The 19,049-nt window shown below is 35.0% G+C and overlaps 2 protein-coding genes across 5 annotated transcripts in view; one reads left to right on the forward strand and one right to left on the reverse strand.

The window, feature by feature from the left end:
• The window catches only part of rufy3 (RUN and FYVE domain containing 3), a 32,884-nt gene extending 25,215 nt beyond the window's left edge, over positions 1 to 7,669 (reverse strand). The window contains exon 1 of one of the 4 annotated variants that reach the window (XM_056458203.1): positions 7,210 to 7,667. In XM_056458203.1, the coding sequence (XP_056314178.1) occupies positions 7,210 to 7,483 (274 nt within the window). In that variant the 5' untranslated portion in view covers positions 7,484 to 7,667. Of the gene's footprint in view, positions 1 to 1,897; positions 2,535 to 7,209 lie in introns of those variants that run through there. The other 3 variants (XM_056458204.1, XM_056458205.1, XM_056458206.1) reach the window with 3 other exon arrangements.
• A 3,762-nt stretch (positions 7,670 to 11,431) lies between these two features.
• cxcl20 (chemokine (C-X-C motif) ligand 20) lies at positions 11,432 to 13,868 on the forward strand. The gene is made up of 4 exons (XM_056456979.1): positions 11,432 to 11,579; positions 12,993 to 13,119; positions 13,250 to 13,363; positions 13,471 to 13,868. Exons 1-4 carry the CDS (start codon positions 11,432 to 11,434, stop codon positions 13,541 to 13,543), a joined length of 462 nt encoding a protein of 153 aa, XP_056312954.1. The 3' UTR covers positions 13,544 to 13,868.
• The last annotated feature ends 5,181 nt before the right edge of the window (positions 13,869 to 19,049 follow it).

Here is a 19,049-nt window from a genome sequence, read left to right on the forward strand (position 1 = left end):
GATGGATGGATGGATGGATGGATGGATGGATGGATGGATGGATGGATGGATGGATGGATGGATGGATGGATGGATGGATGGATGGATGGATGGATGGATGGATGGATGGATGGATGGATGGATGGATGGATGGATGGATGGATGGATGGATGGGTATAAGATTGTGACTGTTTGATAACCTTGGATAAAAATATCACGGTTTCAGTTTTACAGTATTGTGAATACTGCTTTAAAAGATATTCTTTTTAAATGTCTGGGTAAAAAAAATTATAATAATAAATTCCTTTTAACACAATATATTAAAATATATTGGAGCAGTAAATATGTCAGGCTAAATAATTCAAATAAATCATTGACTTCTGCTGTCTTCATTGGTTACAGTGTTCTTTACAATATAAATGGTATTTTTGGATATTTTTTCTGCTGGAGATACTGTTGTCCTAAAAAACTTAAGACAAAACTTAAATATCTTACATATACCGCAGGAACAGTAAAGCAGAAAATTTTGTCTGTTTTAAAACCTTGACTTTTCCAAACCACAGTATACCTTGAAAAGGGTTATCGTCCCATGCCTGATGGATGGATGGATGGATGGATAGATGGATATAGAAAATATAATAAAACCTCCTAAATATATTTTCTTTTTATTAAAAACAGCAAACATTTTAATTATGTCAAGGACAATTCACACAAATTATTGTAGGTGTAATGTGGATCAGAATGACTAATAAAATTGTATATTTAGTTATTGTTACTATTATTGTCCTTAGTGCAAACAGCAAAAAGATGCATATCCAAAAGAAACTCGCATTATTTCAAGGTGAAACGTTGCACTAGTGTACTTTAAAAACAAAACATAAATAATTCTCAATGTGCAGACAATGTTTTTTCTTATTTGTTACATAATTTTACCTTCCCCTCGACTCATTTGAGTTTCTTTAGGATGCCCACACCTTTCTTGCAGCGTTTTACTATTCAAACAAAACTATTCACTACAAAATCCTATAAAGTTTTAATGACCATTATAATTCTATGAATCATGCTCATCGAACGCCTCAAAAACAGAGGAATGAAATCATGGGAATCCCTTTCAGAAAATTGTTCCATCTAAAGAAACCCCAAAACACTGACAGACAATAAGAACAAAACAAATGAGAATTATAAATTATTTATTAATTATTAATTATTATGTGCAAACTGTACTTAATATAGGAACAAAATATGTTTGACATATCTACAGATACAGCTTTTTGGTGAGGACAGGCCTTTTTTACTTAAAGGTCCAGTGAAGTGTTTTAAAATGTGCATTTATTTGCATATTTCACATGTGTCAGGGTATGTCAGATACTAGAGAGCATTTCATTCGTCAGGATTTGATAAGAATATAGGCAAAAGCGCCAAACGGCAAGCTTTGGATGTTTCTATCACTTTTATATTTTTCTAAATGCTAATTTGTCACTGTTTTGGAGCACTCTTATAAATTTAACTTATAAATATCCTTAAAACTAACATCTACATTTATTGATTTTAAATTCACCTTTACGAAACTAAGTGCATTACAACCAATGAAACTAAAAGTCACAGTCAAGAGTTACAGTTTGCCATTTTTGTTTTTACTTTCACACAGGGATGACTTTCATTCTGAAGCATCTGCTTAATTTATTCCATGTGACAGTGATGAAATTTAAATAAAGCTGCAAGACCTCATTTGAAACGCTTCTCTCATATCCTTCAGTGCATGGTAAAAAACCTTCACACGTACAAACAGTTGAGCAATAAAAACTACATTTCCAGGCAGGCCTGAAGGGACAGCTGAGAGCGTGATGGTGGAAGGCTGGGCCAGCACCGCCCAGCACCAAAACAGCCATGGAGGCCTAGTGATGCTGTGAGCTCCTACCTTCATGAGCCGGCTCTGGATCTGGCGTGAGCGAGATGTCGTTGAGCTCTCGCAGGCACAGCCACTCGCCATCCACCGACACGCGGAAGTTGCATAGGTAGATGGTCTCCCTGGCAGCCTGTGTGATCTTGTCAGTGGTGGGGGTGGGGGCTTCGCTCTGGGGCGTCAGATCAGACATGGTGACTCAGCTGATAGCTGGAGCTGCGACGAAAACAACACTCACGATGGCCGGAAGAGTCAGGTGCAAGGAAGAGGAGTGATTTTTTTTTTTGTCTTCTCCGATCCACAGCAAGAGTCTACTCCAAAACAAAGGAAGAATGAAAAAGGAGAGACAAGAGAAACGAAAGGAAGGAGAGAAAAAAAAAATCCAACAGCAGTTCACGACAAGCTTGCCAAAAATGGGTGTTATTCTTCCAGGGCTCAACACCAGCCTCGTCTTGTAAATGAGCAACGACAGCTACAATCCTCGCCTGTGAATAATGGCTTTGAGTGTTTTCTGGCTCAGCACAGCCAGGGGATTGAGATGCTGTGTGAGCCTCAGCGGAGCTACAATCATAGACGTCTCTCTCTCTCTCTTTCTCTCAGTCCCTCCCTCCCTCACAGTGCAGCCGCTTGCTTTCCATGATTGGCTGAGAGCGCTGCAGATGGGAGGGTGTTGACCAAGATGGCTGCCGTGATGCTGAGGAGGATTGTGGGAATCACGTGAGCAGATGGTGGAGGGGGACACACACGGGTCCCGAGAGGCCCGAGGGATGTTGGCGGTGGATGGGGGCTGTTATCAACGATCCACAAGCCGCAAAAGTGAAGGATGGAGGAAATATTGATTGAGAAATCTGAGCTGTGCTGATGAAGCTGGTTTTACTGGAGAACATGTTTAAATGAGTGCTTAAATGTGGATGAAATAGACATGAAAGTTTGTGCTGGTTGGTTTAAAAAAAAAAAAAAAACTTAATGTCACAAATATGAACCATTCTCAATTTTGGGTGGTGTTGTCGAGCAATGAGAAGTGTAAGAAACTGTAATCTGCCCCGACCCAGATTCTACTCCACGCTGAATGTGTGTGCTCATTTTCCAAATGCGCTAAAATTATTATAGAGAAGATTGGAACCAACAGTTTTGGTGTTTCTGCACTGTTTGAGAGGATCACATCTTGAAATGGTGAGCTACTTTAAAATAGAGATGGATGTCGGACACAAAGAAGCATCTCAGACAATGGAGTGCTGAAACTTCATTAACATACACACACTGTAAAAAATGTTGGGTTCCACACAACTGTCTCATGTTGTCTCAACACAAATCAATCAGTTCACTTAATTGTTTTTACAAATTTAAGAAGTTGTCCCCTTAAAAAACAAAAATCAAGAATTGTGTTGATTCTGCTCATTAGTTTCAGGTAGTTTTAACAAGCAGCAAAACTATTTTTTTGCATGCAGAGCTGAGATACAATTGTGATAAAAGGAAGAACTTAATTTACATTAAAGTTCCTGTGAACCGCAAGCTGCGATTGTTATTCTTTTTGTAAGTCCCTAGAGAAACAGAGTTTTAAATGAGCAAACAGTGGGCGTGGCTTATTTTTTTACTGTGGGCTGAATTGACATTAGGCAGTGCACCCAGAAAGATCAGGAAATGGGTTTTAGAAGAGTTATTACAACCTAACAAACTCATCCTCCTCAGTTGTCAAAACTCATCCTTGACAGTTGTCAAAACTGACAGTTGCAGCAGCGTTAGTGTAACGGAGGCCAGCTAGTAAGTGTTGTGCAGGTAAACCTCACTCCTCTGACCTCTAAAGGTGCTCTAGTGACAGATGCTAGAGGCCATGGTCTTTATCCTCCTTGGTAGAGCAAGCAACTCCCATGCGGAAGGTCGCCAGTTCGATACCAACTCGGAGAGGGTTGGGTGGCGTAGGACCGGCGGGATTACATTAGCCACGCCCATTATCTCAAAATCACATCATCTGATAAATTAGCTGAAACTAACAGGAAGTGCATTTTCAGATTTCAATTGAAGATTAAAAGGGCAAACTATTTTTTTTCCTTAATGACTTACACAGATTAATTAGTCACCACAAAACTAGCAACGTGAACTAACAAAATTTTATGGTTAGTTTTAATTTCTTGGAGACTTTGGGGGATTAAACCAAAACTATTTAAAATGTTTAAACTGAGGATTCTCCGAATTCCTTCCAACTCCCCTGAACCCAAGCTACCGCAGTACACTTTGAGACTGCTAAGCTGAATAAACTTCTTCATTAAAATCTTCAACTCCCTATCGTTTATCTTACACAAAGACTTTTTTTCAAGCCGCTGAAAAAAAGAACCCCACATGCAAACATTGATGTCAAATGGGGTTATATCATATTAGAAGTAATCTATAATGCAAACCTCATTAATTATTTACAGAAGAAAAGCACTGAAAACAATCAAGTAACAGCCCATTTATGAACCTAAATTGCGTATGTACTAGGATTGCACAATATTGGAAAACAATGATATTGCGATATATTTTGTCTACATACATTGCAATATGAATCTAGTTTCAAAGTTGATTTAAATAATTATTTGGAAAGAATTTTACATTGAATGGGATGATTTTGTAGCCTGCATAAAACGTAATAAATGAAATACAAGCATTAATGAATACAATACAACAAAGATATAAATGAAATAGGCAGTGCTTTGTGGATTCGAACAGTAATATGGTACAGCAATTCAGTAATCAAAATGTGAAAAAACGAATTAAATAATCCTTGTCAAAGCTGCAAATTTGATAATTTATTGTGTCCAAATGGTTTAAATTAGCTTGATGTTTACGGTCACAGGCCTTAAAAACACATCCAAATGAAACTCTTTCACTGGTTAAAATTTGCAATGACAAATCACAAAAGAGTTCTGAACTGTGGTTCATGGTTAATTACAATGGCTCAACTCAACATTGCAGATCCTGCCATGCGTATTGTGAATATTACAATATTCAATTCATTAACTAACTACTGTTCAAAAGTTTGGATTTTTAAATTTAAAAATCTTAATTAAAAGTCCAAAGACTACTATTAAAAAAAAGCACATCACAAAACAAAGCTCACCAGACCCATTTACACAAAGCAATAAAAATGTTTCTTGGGCAGCAAATCAGCATATTAAAATGAGCTGAGACCCCAAATTTTTGCAAGGTAGTGTATTTCTAAAATACCAGATTAACGTGATCTCTATAATTACAGATGCATCACTGAAAAGATGGCACAGTAATAAAACTGCACTGCGAAAATCATAATAAAATAGTGCTGATATTTCTCCTGAAATTCTTATTACTGCAATGTCTATGTCTGAATAAGTGTTTTGTTGTAACATATTTACACAAATTAACAAAAAAAAATTTGAATAAAAACAAATAAATTGTTTAATAGATTTTTTTTACATGAAAGGACAAATAATTTCCTGAATACTCATGACTATAAATAATGAACAAAAGCAGGAAAACTATGAGTCCATGAGCAATGTTCTCATTCCCCACAATAAACAATAACATTTCTTAACATTTTTCCAGTATTTTTCCAAGCCAAAGACTACAGAATAAAGACTTTGCTAAAGCCCACCGCTTTGTGCCATGTCTTTACATTGTTTCTTTACTTTGCTAATTGACACAGAAGAATGTCGAATGATGGCGTTTTAAACACTCACAGAAAATAATGTTCAAGTTTAAAAGACATGCTTTGCATCCAGATGGTAGGCCCGCACAGAATCTGTGCGCACTGAAATACGCAGATTTTCTCAGATTTTTAGCCCATTATTGAGTCTGTTTATTTACTTGTTTAAATGTGTATAAATTTATATTTATTCAGTTTTTAAATTAATTTCAGTAATATTATTGACTAATATAAAAATGTTCATATGATTTATTTACAATGCAGTTTGTAAAGTAATATTTTCTGTCTTTTAGATATATTATATGAGAGACGTGCTTTGCATACCAAATAAGTGGATCTAATTAGATTTGCATTATAAACATTAAATAAAAGTTACAAATGTATTATTTTTTAAATTCATAAATTAAGTTTTAAGTTATGATACTCCTTAAATCATTCTGCACAAATCCAAAAATTCTTTACAAAATTCTGCGCAAAAATAGCAAAAAAATGCCCACAGATTCTGTCTGGCCCTGGTGATGGGCCTTAATAAATGGCAGTTCTTCTTTGCCAGTCGTTTCTTCACAGCATGTCCGAACTCAAAATACGGGACATACAGATCCTAAAATTATTCAGCGTGAACCTAGGGTGGCATAAGGTCTCTTTAAATGTTTATTTTGTTCTTAGCTTTTCTTTAAAAAGCAGACTGTTGTAGTAAGAAGATTTTTTCGACTTAATTTGATGTTCAAAATTGTGCTAAATGTTCAACAAAAAAAAATGTCATTCATGTTGACAAATGCTCCAGACTTTGTTTTTAATATCTGGAACTTTTTTTTAATTAAATTAATTTTTTCTGTTTTAAAATTTTAAAAAACAGTTTTTGTGAGATCACCCAAATATGTTTTTTCTTCAAATGTTTTCATTTAAAAGCACGCTCCACAAAAGCACTTTGTAACGGAATAAAAACAGTAGTTTTTCCAGGGGTAGCTAGTATTTCACAGTAAGCCATGAAAGTGACAACAACAACAAAAACATATTTTCTGAGTTTTAAAAACAGAACATTTTCTAACCAAAAATGATACCAAATTCTGCTTCCATATCTATTTAACCATTAAAAACACCCCAGCTTATGTGGATTTATGGAAATGCAAACTACACAGAATCTCACCCACTCCAATAAGTCATTCAATAATACTGACTTCATAAACACTGCATAATGTAGACTATTTGTATTTTTACATATCGAAGTAATGTTATAACAAGACAAAAGATAGAAATTCTTAATAAAGCAAGCTAAAAATGAAACACATGAATGTTAAAACACAAACACACAGTAAATCAAGTGACAACCTAAAAAAGACTGCAAATCTGGGCATCATAAAAATTTCAACTACCCAACGAATGGACATGAGCGCTGCAAGCTAATGACAGTTTGTGCCAGTGGTGGGTCATCTATTTGCTCATTAACTTAATTAGAAGTGATTTATCAAAGAAGAGACCGAGGACTCTTTAAAAGACTGAACAGCAAAATGTAAACACGCTAAAACGCCGCAGTGGCTGTCATTGTGCAATGTTGTTGACATTGAACCACAGTGCCCATGTCAAACATTACTGCGCGTTCAAGTGAAACAGAAACCACCACAATCCTGTCAAATGAACCCATAAACAGATGATCATAGCATATACTCACTTCTTGTTTTCTTGTTAATCTTCTCAATCTGGAATTCATAGCGCACTGGTGCAGGAAGAGAGGAGCTCGTCTTGGTAAACTGTATACTAGAGTTATAAGTTAGCGCCTCTTTAAAGTAAATCACCGAGGCCGGAGAAAGCGACTCCTCGGGACTGTTGACTTTATGTCCGTCGCTGTCCTTCATGTGGGGTTTGAGGAATTCGTTAGATGACACTAAAGTTTCAGAAACTTCAGTGCTGTGCTGTCCCGATGCTCCTGAGCTCTGGTCCGCCATCTTCAGTTCAAATTCATGTGACCGCTCTGCGTCAACACCGCCGTCCGCTCGCGCTTTACTCCGCTCACAAAATCGTTATACAGTCCTTTTCGAGACGCTTTTCGGACAGTACGACTTGACACATCATGTGCTGTTCATAAATCAATGGTCAAAATAATAAAAGGGTAAAATGTGATTGTAATATGGGTCATGTGGTGTGACGTAGCTGATCAGCTGGGTGAGAGCATTTAAAGAAACAGCGGCAACATTCCACTGTATGACCTCAATACAAGATTTTAAATCACATGACAGGTTACTTGATTTATATATTGTTGATATATAATATTTCCGCATAAAATAAAACAGTTTATTTTATTTTAAAGTATAGCAAAAAAAATTAAGAAAAACTTTGAGACGAAATAACTGTATCCTGCTGCTAGCCATTTCAGCTTACATTATAGTAAACAACTGACACCTACAAATCAAGCTGAATCTTTTATGACTCATAAACCTAAATAAAAATATGTTGACGTAATTTGATCTTTAGGATGTCATGGTGGCGCAGTGGGTAGCACGATCACCTCACAGCAAGAAGGTTGCTGGTTCGAGCCTCGGCTGGGTGAGTTAACATTCTCTGTGGAGTTTGCATGTACTCTCTGTGATCGTGTGGGTTTCTTCCGGGTGCTCCGGTTTCACAGTCCAAAGACATGCGCTATAGGTGAATTGGGTAAGCTAAATTGTCTGGAATGTATAAGTGTGTATGGATGTTTCCTAGTGTTGGGTTGCAGCTGGAAGGGCATCTGCTGGGTAAAACATGTGCTGGATAAGTTGGCGGTTCATTCTGCTGTGGTGACCCCAGATTAATAAAAGGACTAAGCCGAAAAGAAAATGAATCAAGTGGATCTTTAAAGTAGGACAGAATGGACTCTGCACATTTCCTTTGGTTTTTCAGTTTTCTTTGGGGAATGGCCTAAATTTTCTGCCCTAACTGCTAACATGTACGTGGTGGGCATTAGATTTGGGGGCTTTTCCCCCAAGAAAACTAAAAAACTAAAGGAAATGTGATAATAGACTGTATGTGCAGAACACCTGATAATAAACTGTGCAGCAATACTCCTTAATACACCTAGTCAAATGTTGAAACTGACTTTGTGCTTGAAAAGACAAACACTGGTAAGAGGGAAAAATAGATTTTTACAAATCAAATGACATTCCTGAGTTGGATCACTACAACAATGCATTTAAAATACATAAATTGAAATACTACTGTACAATTGAAATACATTATTTAATTCATACATATTTTTAAATGGTGTCAAGGTGGCGCAGTGGGTAGCACTGTCGCCTCACAGCAAGAAGGTCGCTGGTTCAAGCCCCAGCTGCGTCAGTTGGCATTTCTGTGTAGAGTTTGCATGTTCTCCCTATGTTCGCGTGGGTTTCCTTCAGGTGCTTCGGTTTCCCCCACAGTCCATGAGCTATAGGTGAATTGGGTAAACCAAAATTGTTCGTTGTGAATGAGTGTATGGTTGTCCCCCAGTGATGGGTTCCGCTGCGTAAAACATGTGCTGGAAGAGTTGGTAGTTCACTCCGCTTTGGTGACCCCTGATTAATAAAGGGACTAAGCCGAAAAGAAAATGAATGAATGATGAATATTTTTAAGTATACATCTGGATTGTCAGGTTAGGTATATGTGTGCATGTGTGTGTTGGGAGGTGAAATCCAAATCAGATGAAAGTTTACTGAACTGAATGTTTTCAACTAATGTCAGAATATATGCAGATGCTGGAGGTTTCTATTGCATATGAAAACAGAACAGATCAAGTGCTTGCTACAGTGCATTGTAGCCTAGTCGGATTTTAGAAGACAAAAAAACGAACATATTTCACTTAATAGGGGTCCTTTATTAGCTAACAAGATTAGGTTACAATGATGTTTTATTATGTTATGGATAACTCTACAATGAGATGATAACACTTGCTATAGCTTTAATGCATATTGATTGAAAATACACGACTTTACAAAGTTTACACAAACATTGTGACAGAAAGCTCTTTTATAAACAGTATTTTATAGAAGTGTACCTGGAAGTGTTGGAAAAAGTGGGCTTAAGCACATGCAGCATGAATATGATTGCTGTAGCTTGAACATTCCTATGGAGAAATAAGTCGTGTCAGCTACTGCTTGTTAAAATCTTACCCACAATCCCAACATAAAAAAACATATATTACCAGTGATTTATTGATCATATCAGCTTTATAGATATATTGAATATATAGAATAGAATATATACTATATATTCTTAGGGCAAATAGTTATCCAAAATCACAGTCTCTGTGTCTAGAAATGATCCACATCAAAAGAATTCAGTCATTGTTATTTTTTCATTCATTAAAAACATTTAATATCTCTAGATACAGTGTTATTTACGCTGCATCTTAGATTATGTGATGCGACATTTAAAAGATTTTTTTTCCAAAATGAATATACCTTAAGCCAAAATCTGATAACAAACATGGTTGATCAATACTGTGATATTGTGTGTATGTACATCGTGATTCGTGGAACATCATAATTATAGTTTGTACAAAGTCATAATCTACAAATTTAGACGTGTATGGATGTTTCCCAGTACTGGGTTGCAGCTGGAAGGGCATACCCCATGAATAAAGGAACAAAGCCAAAGGAGAATGAATGAATGAATGAAATTAAGACATCGTTTTAAATAATACATACATAGAAATGTATAAATAAGACCACTAGAGGGCGCCAGGAGAAATGTTTTGACCTTGACATGTCAGGTGTGCGTTCCTCTATTTGTCAGTAATATAATTAAATATATCAGAACATTAGTAAATTTAAAATGTTAGTATCTCTATAACAGGAATGAAACTCTTGCACCAGTAAAATATTGCTTTGTTTTAAATTAAATTATGCAATGAAATTATGTTGTCAAAGGTGCACTGCTGGGAAAAAAAAGAGTAGAAAATATACATTCTCAGATTTTCTGGTTGCCAGATGTTTTTTTTTTTTCTTTTTCACTTTTTCAGTGTACATAAGTGATGTCATTTAACACAGTAATATGCACTGCAGTCTTATATTCATCATCTTGTGCTAAATTTCATTTTGTACTTTTTCTTTCTGTGTCCGTGTATTATATTTATTGCTCTGACTTTGATTCTTGGGTTACATTTTTTGGCATGTTTGCCTAGTTACTCCATAACACTGTCTGTCTGTGTTGGGTAACACACACCTATCAGATTAACCTGTTTGTTTTTGTTAAACAGCATTTTGTGCCTGAATCTTAACATTACTTTCATTAATTTCACTCATTCATTTGCCCCATGCACATTACATGTTATTGCGCAAAATAAAAGTGTGTGTGTGTGTGTGTGTGTGTGTGTGTGTGTGTGTGTGTGTGTGTGTGTGTGTGTGTACTTCCTATTTATTGAAATATGAGAACAATTCCGCTCATTTAATCACCAGTGCCATTTCAGTTCAACTCCCACTTATCCTTGACCTGAACTTATTTCCCTCTGGTATTTAGAAATCTTCTGAGTTACTGTAAGTTGGTTTTAAAATAGAACTGAATTATCAAAATACATATAAGTGAAATCCTTTCAATAATCAGATAAAAAGAAAGGCTTTTTTGTTTTTGTTGTTGCTTTTTTAGGAAATTTAGTTGGTACATTTAAAAATTTCTTGTCTATTTCATCATCTCCTTTCAGTTAGAAAGGTATCAGCTTTTCATAATGATTAGAAAAAACACCATATATCATTTGACAAAAAAAGATGTATAATATTATAAATAAAATCCTGTTATCCTACATCCTCTTCATTTAATGAATTCCTTTATTATCCAGTATATTTTCATTATTAAAAAAGTTTCAGTTTTTTTAGTGTATATGGAAAGTGAAAAAACTCTGGTTAGATAGTGTCTTCCTTTGAGAGATTTCATTGGAAGACTGGAAAATGAAAGTAAGTCTGTGCCTTATAAACCAAAGGCTGTTAAAAAAGGGAAACATTTCTCCGGAGCTGCCTGTGAGTGGAATCATGAATCAGGTTGTTCTCATACTGCTTTGTGTGCTGCTGTTTGGAATGAGCCTTGCACAGTCAGTTGGTAAGCTGATTATAGTTTTATCACACATAACACACACGTTAGCAAAGTAAATCCTTTTTAGTTATCTCTTTAACACAAAATTTTTATATGTGTGATAGTAATTCTTTAAGATTTTAAAACTTTGTCCTCGAATGTGTCTGGTCAAAACTTTAACAGTTAATGTAAAATATACATATTTTAAAGTTTAACAATGCATGTATTTTTTAAACAAAACAAGAATGCAGAGTTATTTCAACAACCAATCCCCACCCCCGCCCCAAATAAAATTGGGTTAAATTTGTGCTGTGAATTATTTAGAAAAAAATTAACCCAATAGTATGTTTTGTCCATTTTCACCTATAATTTGTGTTGAACACAAATTTTTGTGTGTGTGTAATTGTCCACAGCATGCAGTAATTGTTCTCTCTGAGTAGACTTTTCCAGAGTCATGGAATGAATCATAATCATGTTTGCACTATGCCAATGTTTGTGATAAAAGCTAATTATTCTAAAAATAAAAACATTACAAAAGTTATCACTTTTGTTGTACCTTTGCTTTTAAGTACACTTTTACATGTTTACTATTGTTTTTTGTATTGCTCACACTCTATTAAAATGGTCTGGTCCTCTAAAACGAACACATTCATGTCTATTTATGTTCTATTTTAACAAAATGCTCTCTAATACTAACACTTTCAATTCTATTTTTTATTTAAATAATACTGTGGTCATCTATTATCACTTTACATTGTATTCTCTATTTAACCTTAAAAAAATTATATTTCAAATACTAACTTTGTTTTATATAATCTTTACTCTAAAACATTTATTTAAATTATTCTTTAAACACTAACAATCCCTTTCTATAAATTGTTGAACTCTTTTTAAAAACGTGTTTTGGCACGAGGCCTGTTGTCTGTCAGTCCAGTCGACAGCTTAGAAGTATACACTGTAAAAACCAACAGTCATCTTTTTCAAATGAAATGAGTGTAGTTAACTCAAAACTGACTGAAAGTTAATTCTACTCATTTGAAAAGAGTTTTGAACTCAGTGTTGAAGCTAATGAGTTAATTAAATACCTCATTACTTCAACTTAAATGGAGTAAGTTCACAGTACTCATAAAGATTTGTTTTTTTAACTCAAAAGGTTTGTAGCAATCAGTTTCCTCAAACAGTGAGTTGCCTTAACTTATTAAGTTTTACAGTACTCAGTTGGTTTGAGTTCTCTTCATTTATTGGGATTTACCGTGCTCAAATTGCTTCTTTTACTCAAATAGATTAAGTTTACGGTACTCATTAGGATTAGTTTTTGAACTTAAATAATTTGTTGAAATCTGTTTCCTCAAACGGTTTGAGTTACCTTAACTTTTTGGGTTTTACAGTGTAGTTTTTCTTGTTTTCCACTAATTGCTGCAATTACCTCTTGTGAAACAGGGCATGGAGGGGGGGTTTCTCAGCGCTGTCTGTGCATAGGAAAACCTTATGAATCAGTCAACTCTAGATCCATTCAGGCAGTTGATCTGTTCCCACCAAGTCCATCCTGCTCAAACACAGAGATTATGTAAGCCTGCTTTCTGTTACATGCTAATATTGAATCATTATTCTGTCTAGAGATTGATTTTGTAATTTAGTGAACGATTGCACATCCAAATGAGTTTGCTTCTGCCTTTTCCCCCTTGCTGAACTTATAGATTGATGGTCGTCAAAGGAAGAGGAAAAGGAAGAGGAAAGGGAAACGGAAAGAGGTCAAAGGTGTGCTTGGATCCTAATGGGAAACAAGGACAGAGGCTACTGAAGGGCAGATGGTGAGATATGCCTTATTGCTGAATTTTCTGCCTGTATAAATATAACCTGTCTATGTATTGCGTTTTACAATATGACTAATGTTTTGTCATTGTGCTTTCATCCATAGGAGCAAAAACCAAAACCAAAGAAACAGAGGAAAAAAGGAGAAGAATAAGTTTGATAAAAGAGATGTCATGTGATTTTTCTCTCCTCCATGTGATGTCACAACATATGATCTCAAAGACATTAACACCTAGATGTGTTTCCCTTTCTTTTTGTGTTTTGTGATCTTTAAACATTTGTCTGATTCAACTGTTGTGATATGGTTTATGTATATATAATTTGTCTGACCTATTACCAACGAATGTTTTATGTCAGTAATCTTAATTAAGAACTAAAGCAGTGTCCACAATTATAAATTTTTTTACCGTTTTTCATCAGTTAGTTTTTATAGAAACTATTATTCTAATGCTTGAAATGTGTGTATGCTGTGCCCATTAAAACAATAAATATGTTTTTAAAAATTCTGCTGATTTAGTGTTTTGTTTACTTCTGAGTTTTAGTATTAATCGTTTACCACACGCATTATGATAAATCTATAAAAAAAATATTAATCTGTTTTTCTTTTCTTAAAATGACTTAACTTAAAGTGCTGTAAAAAATGGAAAAATTTCTTTTTTTAAAGGTAGTTTATGATATGTTGCCGTATGACAACAACGTCCAACAGTGGATCCAACTTAGAAAATTCATATTTAAAACTTTCTTTATAATTAATAATTTTGTTGTTTGAAATGATTTAATTGGAGTTGCTTTAACACAGAATATAAGCTTTATTATAAGCTTTAACACAGAACTTATAAATGACATCTTATACATGCTTTCCAACAACTAATATTACAACAGCTTTCATTTATTCCATTCTTTTTTGCTGAATATTATTAAAAACAAACCTAATATTGTATTATCATGTATACAACATACAGTAAATATAAATAATTTTCTCCAGTAAATATTATAACAAATAAATAACAAGTCTAGTATATCGAGATGCATCAGAATACTGTAGCTACTAGCTAACAATATTTATATATTACACTATATACTATACACCTGTCATATCTGCCTCTTAGCTGACTTACCTGAACTTTCTCTATCAAATGTCCAGTCTGCATCATTCTCATGGTCACTAAAATCCATCTCATCCTCACTTTTATCTGCAGGAAGAGCCAGTTCTGTCCTTTTCTTCTTTCACTTACCAGAACATGTTGGTGCTCGCTAATACACTGTTCCATAGAGGTAAAGTTGGTTTTATATTCGCACATTGGTTCATTTAGAAGTCTCTATATTGTTTACCATGTTACTTTGAATATTCGATCGGAATTAGCATGCAAGTATGACTTGAAAATAACATTAATTAATGGATTAAGCTGAAAAGCTTTTTTATTGAAGAAAGAATTAGAATTAGAAATCTTTATTGTGAAGTAATAGCAGACGGTATGAAAGATTTCTTAAAAATATTTGTTTTTGCTGTGGGTACTCTGTATCGTCTACAAGAAGGAAGCTTTTTAAATTCATAACAAAGAGGATGGGTGGAGTCCTGAACTATCTGTGAGGCTTTCCATCTGGTCTGGTTTATGCACAGTTCCACAAGCTGCTACAGGGGGTCCATGGTGATCTTACTAGCCGTGTTAACTATCTTTGCAAGTTTATACTTGCTTGTAGCTCCAAGATTTCCGTACCAGCAAGAAATATTATAGGAGATAATACTTTCAACCAGACTGGTATAAACCTTCCTCAATAACCCTTACTAAGTTGGTGCCAGTAGTGTAGTGGCATACACTTAGTGCACCACTTAGGGGGCTACCACACAGGTTATGCATCTTGTTTATATACACTATGAACAGCAGCTATGCTAATTATTTTCTTTATTCTCCATTTCCACCTGGGTATACTCTTCCCGAGGCCCTCAGACTATGCAGAGTCACTGATTCGATCCAAGACCAACGAAGAGATGATCCCAAGGTTTCCATATCCTGGACCAGGCCGAATCCTGAGCAGCTACTTGATGGTCATGGAGGAGTGGAGAACATAAGACTGATTCCTGTGACGCTCCAGAGACAGCCGAGTCTTCGCTGAGGCCAGCTTCCAGCCTTCGCCACTGAGACTGCAGCTCTGCACAAGACGTTTGGCCAGCGGAGAAATTAAAATGGTCGTGCCCAACTGAGCCTGGTTTCTCTCAAGGTTTTTTTTCTTCACTTCCGCCATTAGTGAAGTTTTTTTTCCCTCTCCGCTGTCGCCACTGGCTTGCATGGTTCGGGATCTGTAGAGCTGCGCATCGTTGGATTTGCCCTTCAATATTTGGACTCTCAGTAATGATTATTAAACCACACTGAACTGAGCTCAACTGAACTGAACTGAAACACTACAAACTGAACTACACTGTTCCAATTTACTGTGACCTTTTATGTGAAGCTGCTTTGACACAATCTACATTGTATAAGCGCTATACAAATAAAGGTGAATTGAATTGAAAGTTAGTGCGTCGACACATGCACTCAGGTGTTCACGACGACCCGAGTTCGATTCCTGTCTCGTGGTCCTACGCCGATCCGTCCCCTCTCTCTGTGCCTCACACTTTCCTGTCAATACTCTCTACTGTCCTATCAATTAAAGGTGAAAACCTCTTTTAAAAAAAAGAATACCCTTACTAACATTAAAATTATTTAATTTCCTTAAAAAAGAGTCTCTGTGTTGCCTTTTTAAAGATATAGTCTGCGTGTTCACCAAAATTTAAACTACTATCTAAAATAATCCCTATAAGTACCTAAAACTGTTTAAAATCCCAACATGTTGACCCTCAATAGTAACTGGATGACATATAGGCTGCCCTTCCCAACTAATAATTAGCAGGGGTGGATTTAACCGATAAGCAGGGTAAGAGGCCGCTTAGGGCCCCAGGATATCTAGTGGCCCCAATAAATATCTAGAGGTATAAATGATACCTATAAACTATATATAAGACATCGTTTTCTACCATTTTTTGTGTGGTGAGAGTTAAACAAATACAATTTTAACGTAATTAAATATTATTTAATTTACATTAAAATATAATATTATTATAATAATGTAATGTTAACTAATAATAATATTATAAAATAAAATATCCATCATGGAGCAGTCCAGCATTCAAATTTATTAAACGATATTTGTATTTTTTTGTAAATTCATTTTAAGAAAACTAATAATTTAAAATGTAGAGATTGCATTAATTTAAACAGTCGAAAATAAAAGTAATAAAGAAAAAAACACCAATATAAATAAATATTAAATAAAAGTAGAAAGGGTGCATTTCAGGACTTGGGCCCTTTGGCTGGAATTGCTTAGGGCCCCAAAATCACAAAATCCGCCCCTGATAATTAGTTCCTTAGTTTTCAAAGCATTTAGTGATCCTCGCATCTTGTCACCAGATGTTCTATGTGCTCAAAGTAGACCCTCTTTAGCTCCTCCTTTCCTTTGACCATGAGTCCAGTCACAGCCATGTCATCAGAAAGAAAGAAAGAAACTTTTTAAACTTTGGAACAATTCGAAGGTGAGTGAATGGTGAGATAAAAAGTTCCATTTAAGTTGTCATTTTAGTCTAATTTGCTACAACAACAGTCTACAAGGGCATCACCATGGCACAGTGGGTAGCACGATCGCCTTACAGCAAGAAGGTTGCTGGTTCAAGCCCCAGTTTGGTCAGTTGGTATTTCTGTGTGAAGTTTGCATGTTCTCCCCATGTTGGTGTGGGTTTACTCCAGGTGATATGGTTTCCCCCTAAGTCCAAAGACATGCGCTATAGGTGAACTGAATAAACTAAATTGTCCGTAGTGTATGTGTGTGAAGCAAGAGTGTATGGGCGTTTCCCTGTGTTGGATTGAGGCTGAAAGGACATCTGCTGCTTAAACCATATGCTGGAAAAGTTGGCAGCTCATTGCGCAGTGGTGACCCCTGATTAATAAAGGGATTAAGCCGAAAATAAAATGAATGAATGAACAGCCTGCAATACAGATCTTATCATGGTCACATTCTATAAAACAATATCACTTTCAATATGAAAAATGAGAATATAAAACGTGCCCTGAACCCTTTGCTGAATAGTACAATCAACTGTACAGAAAATCTGCCTCCACAAAAAAAAGAGAAGACCTAACAATCTTATCATACACACACAACACAGTGTTTGCAGTTCATGAGAAAAGACCCTTGTTTCAAGGAAGTGAATGCGCAGAAGGCCACCACAGTCATGTTACTGAGTGTGCAATTTTATACTGGTGGAAAGGGACAAACTTACTGTACTGTAATATACTGTAATATAAAGATTAATGTTTATTGCTAGTTAATATTAGTTCAAATACTATTAAAATATGTGTGTAATGTATTAGAATTGTATATAAGAGTTACTGTTTTAAATGACATTCTTTAACTTTAATAAGTCAACACTGTTGAGAATGACTGCTAATCAAACACTAAAGAGAAACAATGAAATACTATTTGCAACGACAGTACATACTCCATTTATTGACAGTATTTATTTTGATATATTAAAATCTAAGCTCATTTTCCTTCTTTTAATAAAATATATAGGGTTTTTTTTTGCCTAAAACAATGTAAAAAAGAAATAAGCCAGTGAATTAAATTAGAGAAATAGTTCAACCAAAGATGAAAGTCATCATTTACTCATTCTCAAGTTCCACAGAGTTTCTATTTTCTGTTGAAGCCAAAAGAAGTTATTTTGAAAAATGTTGAACTGGAAACTGGTCACCCCTTACATAGAAGGGGGGAAATACTTTGGAAATCAATGGCTACCAGTTTGCAACATTCTTCAAAATAACTTTTTTTTTGGACTAAGAAACACAAACAGTTTTAAAAATATATTTATTTTATTGGTGAATTGCACCTTTAAAAAAAATTGTGATTTCATCTTTCATATGTAACATGTAGCTTAGAAAATATGTGACCGTGGACTACAACACTATTCATAAATGTCAATTCTTTCCATCTAGAGCAAAGAAATGTAAATACTAAGAAAATGGCCTTTAAAGTTGTCTAAATAAAGTGCAATCCATGTAACTAATTAAAAAATAAACAAAAATCAAAAGCTTTGTTATTTACCAAAAGAAATTGACCAAATATATTCATATAACATGATGTTTACTATATATTTTAAGGATTTCTGGCATAAAATAAAATTCCAACTTTGACCCATACAATTTATTTTTGTTTATTTCCACAAATATACCAGTGTTACATAATTCCACACTGTAAATTGACTTTCCTCGAATTTCCTGCATGGCACATAACTTTTTACGCTCTTTGTTAACATTACTATGATCTTTTTAATTGTTTCCCCATCAGTTATGTACATTAGAGATTTATTTGACATCTAATGTTGATAAACAATGTTTATTTCATGACTTTAATTTTATGCGTGTTACCATACTGGTGTTTAGTAGCTGTGTGAATGACACTGAGCACCTTTTATACCTTGATACACTTTTCTGCTTGTGGGAAAAGTTGTTTGTGATGAGCATTAGTTCATTATGTAACTTACTCATCACCACCTACAGTATGGCTGTGCTAAAGTGTCTAACTGTGTAACAAAAGATGTGTAGATATTGGTAATTCATAATACAGAAATATTACCTCTATAAATTAATGAAATAC

Source organism: Danio aesculapii, chromosome 5 (assembly GCF_903798145.1).
Source record: "Danio aesculapii chromosome 5, fDanAes4.1, whole genome shotgun sequence".
Classification (NCBI taxonomy): Eukaryota; Metazoa; Chordata; class Actinopteri; order Cypriniformes; family Danionidae; genus Danio; species Danio aesculapii.

Excerpts from the sequence above, each read along its gene's own strand:
- cxcl20 (XM_056456979.1), top strand. The coding sequence starts at position 11,432 with ATGAAAGTAAGTCTGTGCCTTATAAACCAAAGGCTGTTAAAAAAGGGA. Across the intron at positions 13,120-13,249 it reads TGCTCAAACACAGAGATTAT|ATTGATGGTCGTCAAAGGAA; the intron begins GTAAGCCTGCTT and ends CTGAACTTATAG. Across the intron at positions 13,364-13,470 it reads AGGCTACTGAAGGGCAGATG|GAGCAAAAACCAAAACCAAA; the intron begins GTGAGATATGCC and ends TTTCATCCATAG.